The sequence below is a fragment of the Leptonychotes weddellii genome, chromosome 10, assembly GCF_054177405.1.
Source record: "Leptonychotes weddellii isolate Sample4059 chromosome 10, ASM5417740v2, whole genome shotgun sequence".
Classification (NCBI taxonomy): domain Eukaryota; kingdom Metazoa; phylum Chordata; class Mammalia; order Carnivora; family Phocidae; genus Leptonychotes; species Leptonychotes weddellii.
The window spans coordinates 20,579,366-20,587,190 of NC_138378.1; the positions used below are offsets into that span (position 1 = coordinate 20,579,366).

General features: G+C 41.7%; 1 protein-coding gene across 6 annotated transcripts in view; it reads right to left on the bottom strand.

Annotated features, from left to right (window-relative positions):
* The window catches only part of PHF20 (PHD finger protein 20), a 145,946-nt gene that overhangs the window by 20,242 nt on the left and 117,879 nt on the right, over positions 1 to 7,825 (bottom strand). For 5 of the 6 annotated variants that reach the window (XM_031017692.2, XM_006746877.3, XM_081832836.1 and 2 more), the window contains 2 exons: positions 6,816 to 6,980; positions 5,661 to 5,839 (listed from right to left, as the gene is read on the bottom strand). In XM_031017692.2, the coding sequence (XP_030873552.1) occupies positions 5,661 to 5,839; positions 6,816 to 6,980 (344 nt within the window). The remainder of the gene's footprint in view (positions 1 to 5,660; positions 5,840 to 6,815; positions 6,981 to 7,825) is intronic. The other variant, XM_081832837.1, reaches the window with a different exon arrangement.

Consider the following 7,825-nt stretch of genomic DNA (forward strand, 5'->3'; position numbering starts at 1 on the left):
CTGAAAGTCAAAAGACAGATGACAAAGTGGGTACAAGTAGTTGTAACTGTTCTTGCAGCCAATACAAAACAAGGTCTAAAAAAGCCTCTACAAATGAGTAGGAAAATGACCATCCAGTAGAAAAATGGATAAAGCACATGAACACACAGGTCAAGGAAAATATCTAATTCTTTTTTTTTTTTTTTTAAAGATTTTATTTATTCATTTGACAGAGAGAGACACAGCGAGAGAGGGAACACAAGCAGGGGGAGTGGGAGAGAGAGAGAAGCAGGCTTCCCGCGGAGCAGGGAGCCCGACGCGGGGCTCGATCCCAGGACCCTGGGATCATGACCTGAGCCGAAGGCAGACGCTTAATGGCTGAGCCACCCAGGTGCCCCGGAAAATATCTAATTCTTAAAAAGATGTTCAAATCACCCACTAAAAGAATTAATGAATAGTTACTTGAATTAATATAATTACTGTGAAATCAACCAGACTAATAATATGCATACACATTAGTATTTCTAGGTTTGGGGATTACATATAAATATCAAGTAATTCTTTATACATTTATGTACTGCCTGAAGTTTTGATAATAAACATATGCTTTTATCCTAAAAGTGTTATTCTCATGAAAAATTATTTACAGAGCATAATTTTCATTTATATATACATGTGTATGTGTATTCTAGAATATTAACAATGCTTATCTCTGGGTAATTGTTTTCTTCTTTGTGATTTTCTGCATTTTCCAAATGCTACAAGTATGAAATTTTTTTTTTTAAAGATTTTATTTATTTATTTGAGAGAGAGAGAATGAGAGAGAGCACATGAGAGGGGGGAGGGTCAGAGGGAGAAGCAGACTCCCCGCTGAGCAGGGAGCCCGATGCGGGACTCGATCCCGGGACTCCAGGATCATGACCTGAGCCGAAGGCAGTCGCTTAACCAACTGAGCCACCCAGGTGCCCCAAGTATGAAATTTTTTAAAGATTTATTTAAAAATAAATTACAGGGGCGCCGGGGTGGCTCAGTCAGTTAAGCATCTGCCTTCACCAGGGTCCTGGGATCGAACCCCGCGTCAGGCTCCCCTCTCAGCCGGGAGTCTGCTACTCCTTCTCCCTGTGTCCCTCCCCCCGTTCATGCTCATTCTTGCTCTCTCTCAAATAAATAAATACCTTTTTAAAAAAATTACAAAATGGCTATACCAATAGACTATTTTTTCACTTATCTTTTTTTTTTAAGATTTGTTTTATTTGAGAGAGAGAGAGAACATGCATGCCAGCAGGGGGAAGAGCAGAAGGAGAGGGAGAGTGAGAAAAATCTCAAGCAGACTCCGTGCTGAGCGTGGAGCCTGACCAGGGGCTCAATCTCACGACCCTGAGATCATGAACTGAGCTGAAATCAAGAGTCAGACACTCAATGGACTGAGCTACCCAGGCACCCCTTTTTCTCACTTACCTGAAGAGCAAAGCAAAGATAAAGTTCGATAATATCCTATACTGAAAAGGGTGCTCCTAAGAATGTTCACTGGGACAGGCTCCAGGGCAAGTTTATACAATATTGCTATGACAAAAATATTTATCAAAATTACAAATGCACATAACCTGTGGCCCAGGAATTCTACTTCCAAAACTTGGCCCAACAGGTGTACTTACACAAAATTACTCATTACATTATTGTTAAAGTTAGAAACAATCTAAATGTCATCAACATGGGAAGGGGTTAAATAAATTATGATCCATCCATTATGCAGCCATTAAAAAGAATATATTAAGAAGCTTTTTTATTTTTTATTTTTTTTTAAGATTTTATTTATTTATTTGACAGAGAGAGAGAGACAGCTAGAGAGGGAACACAAGCGGAGGAGTGAGAGAGGGAGAAGCAGGCTCCTGGCTGAGCAGGGAGCCGGATGCGGGGCTCGATCCCAGGACCCTGGGACCATGACCTGAGGCGAAGGCAGAGCTTAACGACTGAGCCAAAAGCTTTTTTATGTTTGAAAATGAAATGGGCTTGAACTTATCTATTGTTAAATGAGAAAAGATATTGAAAATACTACATATAAAGTAACATTGTGTTAAAAAAAAAAGATGGTTGCACAGCAATATAAATGTACTCATCTAATGCCACACACACTTAAAAATGGTAAAATTTTATGTTTTTTTTTACCACGAAATAAAAAAGGGCAGGGGGGAGTAAGAGAATGTATTTGTTAGCCACAGAGTGTTTCCAGAATGCTACACAAGAAGCTGATAAAGGGTACTTCCCATGAAGGGGAGGTGGGGTCAGATTTTTTTCTCTATACCTAGGTATACTTTTTGGACTTTGAACTACATGAATGCTCTAGCTAGCAACAAACAAACAATACAAATTTTAAAACAAACAAAGCTTTTAAAATGGACTTCTGGTTAAAACTGCTACACAGGGGCGCCTGGGTGGCTCAGTTGGTTAAGCAACTGCCTTAGGCTCAGGTCATGATCCTGGAGTCCCAGGATCGAGTTCCACATCAGGCTCCCTGCTCAGCGGGGAGTCTGCTTCTCCCTCTGACCCTACTCCTTCTCCTGCACTCCCTCTCATTCTCTCTCTCTCAAATAAATAAATAAAATCTTAAAAAAAAAAAACTGTTACACAACTTTTACTGGGTTTGGCACCTAATACGTATTTGTTAGTCTAAAGCAAACTACAGCCAAGAGGCTAAATTCAGTTCAAGTCCTGTTTTTATAAGTAAAGTATCATATGAACACATCCATGCTCATTTATTACGTAATGCCTATGGCTGATTGGGGCTAAGCTGAATAGCTGCAATAAAGAACACATGGCCCTCAAAGCCTACAATATTTATCATCTAGTCCTTTAAGAAAAAGTTTGCCCAAACCTGCCCTAGAAAATTAAAATAATTTAAATATCAAATGGATTTCCTGAGGTTCATTTTTATGTGGCACCCAGATTTCTCAAATATTCATGATTATTAAGTAAGATTTTAACCTCCCAATGATTTAAATTATTAGCACTGGTAAATAAAATCAAATAATAATTTACTTGAGTAATGTTAATACCAATCAAATAATGAAAATGATCAGAGAAAATTACTCCTCTAAAGTAATATATGCACCTTCTAGGAAACAAACTCTAAATGTATTCTAGGGTAGTGCAAATTACCAATGTAAGTAAAAAAATTTATTTAAAAAATAATCATTGGATCTTCCTAGATGATGAATACATTTAAAACTAGATGATGAGGGCGCCTGGGTGGCTCAGTCGTTAAGCATCTGCCTTCAGCTCAGGTCATGATCCCAGGGTCCTGAGATCGAGTCCCGCATCGGGCTCCCTGCTCGGCAGGAAGCCTGCTTCTCCCTCTCCCACTCCCCCTGCTTGTGTTCCTGCTCTCGCTGTCTCTCTCTGTCAAATAAATAAAAAAAAATCTTTAAAAAAAAAAAAAACTAGATGATGAATACATTTAGAAAGTTTAAATTTCATTTGTTCCAGAGCTCCCTCCAAATGTATGCCTTTTGCTAAAGTTACTGAGTGGAAAAGGTACATTGCTCATAATGACAGGGAAAGTAAAAAACTGTCCCTCTATACCACAAAGCCAGCTGGACAGCAAGTGGACAGCAGAGAAAAGTCTTCTACAGCAAAACACGAAGTGTTCTGAAGTGAGCTCATCATCACCACAATACCACAGGAAGCCACAAGCGTTGAGCTGAGCTAAGCTAGGGGAAGGCCATGCAGAGCCTAGGAAGCTGGAGATGAAAGTCAGTTCCTGACTCTCCTGTTACAGCCGGTATGGCCTCAACAGCTCCAAAGTTAAGTTTCCTCATAGAGCACATAATACCAAATCGAGCTCTTCCTCCCTGAACACCCCATCATCCTTGCTACTTATAGAAAAGTCAATGGGAAAAGTACAGTGGATCAGAACTGGGTCTCCTCTACTGATTAGCTGGAACAGCCCTGCCAAGAAGGGCCTTCATTACTCACCCACTAAAGATTTCTATGGACCAATGAAGACCAAATCAGGCTTCCAAGGCCAGAACTGACCACACGCCCAGAGAGACAGGATAAAAACTAACCATCTTCAACATCCTTTTAAAAACCAAACTTAAGGGGCGCCTGGGTGGCTCAGTTGGTTAAGCGACTGCCTTCGGCTCAGGTCATGATCCTGGAGTCCCGGGATCGAGTCCCACATTGGGCTCCCTGCTCGGCAGGGAGTCTGCTTCTCCCTCTGCCCCCCCCCTCATGCTCTATCTCATTCTCTCTCTCTCAAATAAATAAATAAAATCTTAAAAAAAAAAAAAAAAACTTAAAAAAAATTCTACTTAAATGATAGTTTCCATGTTGTATAAGAGTTTCCAAATTGTAGTCCACTGAGCTTCAGAGGTTCTGCAAATGGGTATCTTTTTAAAAATAAGACAATGTTTTAAAATTAAAACAAAAAATGCACACTCAAATGTGTCCCAAACTTAAAGACAACACAACCTACCAGTACACATAACTGTACTGCTAGGCTAGGTCAGTATTGTGCTATACTCGGAACAAAGCTTTCCTCCCATCTCTGATTAATCAGTGACCACACAGCATGCTATTTAGGAAAAGTCACCCATAGAAATGGCCACGTCTCACAAAAAGATAAAAACTATCGAGTCACTGAAATGCTTCAAGTTGGCAACTGTCGTGCACAACCCTGTGTGTCAGACTTCATGGGAAAAAGCACATCATTCACATTTCTGAACTCAAAAGTGAAGATCTATTTTGAACTTTCAAAACTACTGCTTTTAAACTTGTGATATATTTTGTGGTTCTATGAAAGAATCCATTAGAAAAATGGGTTTTGATGTTGAAAAGGTTTGAAAACCACTGACCTAAAGCTTACTAAAGGTCATAAATATCAGGTACTATTTGAGACCATTTATGTACTCTGAATTCCCTGAGGTTACCACGAAGGCTACTGAAAAACAAAGAAATTCCCAAAGAATCCTAACCAATATAACCATGACTTACTTGAAAAACTCAGGTGCCCTGGACATTCCGGGCAGCTGCCTAGACAAGCAGGGTATTTATGACAGCCTCTGGAGTCAGCCAGCCAGCAGCCACCTCACCAGAACTGTCATTAAGAGCAAGAAAAGGGCCAGAGGCAAGCAGGTGCTGGCCAGTGACGCTCTCCCCCAGCAGGCAGGGAGGCCTACCCCACAGGCACATCCCAGAGATGGAGATGACAGATACAAATGTCAGGAAAATAAAGAACAAGAAACAGACAACTTATGAAACTGGCCTCCATTTCATAAGGCCATATAGAAATTTTACATCAGAGAGAAAGCAAGGGACCACAGGAAGATTCAACTGCCACTCCAGAGATTCGGATCCCTGATGTTCAACTCCTCACTGTGTGACCACAGGCAAGGCCCTTCCCATTTGTGGGTCCCAGCTGCCCCAAGCAGAGCATGAGACTTTTAGACTCAGTGATGTTTCAAGTCCTCTCTCATTCTATTAATAGGCTATTTACACCAGCCTGAGATTCAGAGGAAGCTGAACTAAAAAGTAAGCTCAATGTGCTGCTGCTAATACTGCCTATCTGGCTGGGGCTTCTAACATGATTCTATGTTTGCTGTACTCAAACTGCAGTCCCTCAAAATTCCCTCCAAGGACCAGTTTGTGTTTCTCTATGCCTGTCTCCTGGAAGCTCTACCTACCTGAATCATGAAGTCATTTTCCTCCTGAACCTCACAGATGCAGCGGACCACTTCAAAATCATAGCGGTCGTCCCCATCGAGTTCCTCATCTGGGTTGGTGGTCACATCAATATCTTGACCATATTCCTCATCGCTCCAAAGAAAGCTCTCAGAAGAGGACTCACTCAGATTATCCTCCTCTGAGAGGAAAGGAAAAACAACAGTCACTATTTTAAATTATAGTTATAAAATTTTCAAAAACTTAGAATGTCAAGAGTGGAAGTGACCGTACAGCCCCACTCCTCTATGAATTTTCACAGAGCTGGGAAACAGGAACTCCAATCTGTCCCTTGGGCCTCTCATCTAGCAACAGCCCAAATGACGTATGCTGCCTGCTGATGAACCGAACTCCATTCCTCATTTTACTGAGAGTGAAGCCCAAAGTAAGTGGCAGCTCAAGGTCACGGAGCTCACTGGCAGAGAGGCTGCAACTCCCCATGAACTACACAGATCATCATCCTAATGACTCAAACATGTTCCTCAACCTCATCCCTTCCAGCCAGGATCTGGCTTACTGTCAAGTCTACATTCAGAGCCACCTTTAAAACTCTGTCGACAGCAGAAAATGAAGAAGGGGCAGATTCCAGGGATAATCAGAACTAGAATCACTAGATGTTGGTGCCTGATTAGTTATAATTACAGCTAACCTTTACTGATCACGTATTTTGTACCACTGTTGTAAGTACTTTCCATATACTTATTAAATCCTTCCAAACTCACAATCACCCTCTAAATTGCTGGAAAAGAAGCACCTTCAAGGTTGACTCAGATTTCCCCAAGCAACCAGATTAGATGCAGAGTCCATCAATAAAAAATGGAGCAATGAGAAGGGCAGGTATGCAAGAGGATGGGGTATAATGGATTTTGGGGGTTATAGATATAATGGCCTGGAGGTACCTAAGAGGCATTCAACTAAAGCCAAAGTTGGAGAGAAGGAAAGTTCAGGAAAGGCACAGCTAATAGCCTTTGTTTTATATGATGTACTTCTTTCTTTTGAAAATATAACAGACTGTACTTGCAGAGGGCCTGGGGAGTGAGTCACAGTGTCAACATAAATCCAGCCTTCTCTGACTATAACGCTATATAAATGATCAAGTCAGCCGACAGTCTCCTTACCGGATACTTTCACTTTCCCTTTATGGTTTCCAGATTCCGAGCCATGGAGCTGTGGGCTCATATGGACCCCAGGCTTATGTGAGGACCCACACCTGGTGACAGCAAATGCCTTGGGTGGAGATGGTTCCTGAGAGGTATCACTGATCTCCTCACTGCAAGGGCATTCTGGAAGATAGGATCAAAAAGGAATCAGCACCCCCACATATCATCAGGGCATTCCAGAATCAATCCCACGCAACCAACAGCCCCACTGTTCAAACAACTCCATGGCAGAGGAGCAAGTCAGTACAAAGCGGTGTGGAGGACAGATTTGGGGATTAAAACTTCTAGCTACCTCCAAGAACCTCAAAACCAAAAGCTTCCTCCTCAATTATCACCCTTCTCCCCTTTTTTTCTGATAAGATTGTTTTTCTAAGCCAAAAGATATATTAAGAATAAAACATGGCATCCCTTGGTCTCCCAAGGTTGGAACACTTATTTTCTTAACATCTTTGTAGGAGCTAGACACACACCCTTCAAGAAGTAAATCCTTTATTGAAAGGGTTCAGAGATACGTGTTTAAGAGTTGTGTGTAGGGGCACCCGGGTGGTGCAGTTAAGCATTCGACTCTCGGTTTCAGCTCAGGTTGTGATCTTAGGGTCATGAGATTGAGCCTCACGTTGGGCTCTGCACTCAGTGCGGAGTCTGCTTAAGAATCTCTGTCCCTGGGGCGCCTGGGTGGCTCAGTCGTTAAGCGTCTGCCTTCAGTTCATGTCATGGTCCCAGGGACCTGGGATCAAGCCCCGCATCGGGCTCCCTGCTCCGTGAGAAGCCTGCTTCTCCCTCTCCCACTCCCCCTGCTTGTGTTCCCTCTCTCACTGTGCCTCTGTCAAATAAATAAATAAAATCTTAAAAAAAAAAAAAGATAGGAATTTAGAAGAGTCAGTTTGCAAAGTCAAGAACAGGAACATTAAAGGCCAAAGTCAAAAGAAATATTTGAGGAAAACAAATAATCAAGAAATCTTAGAATA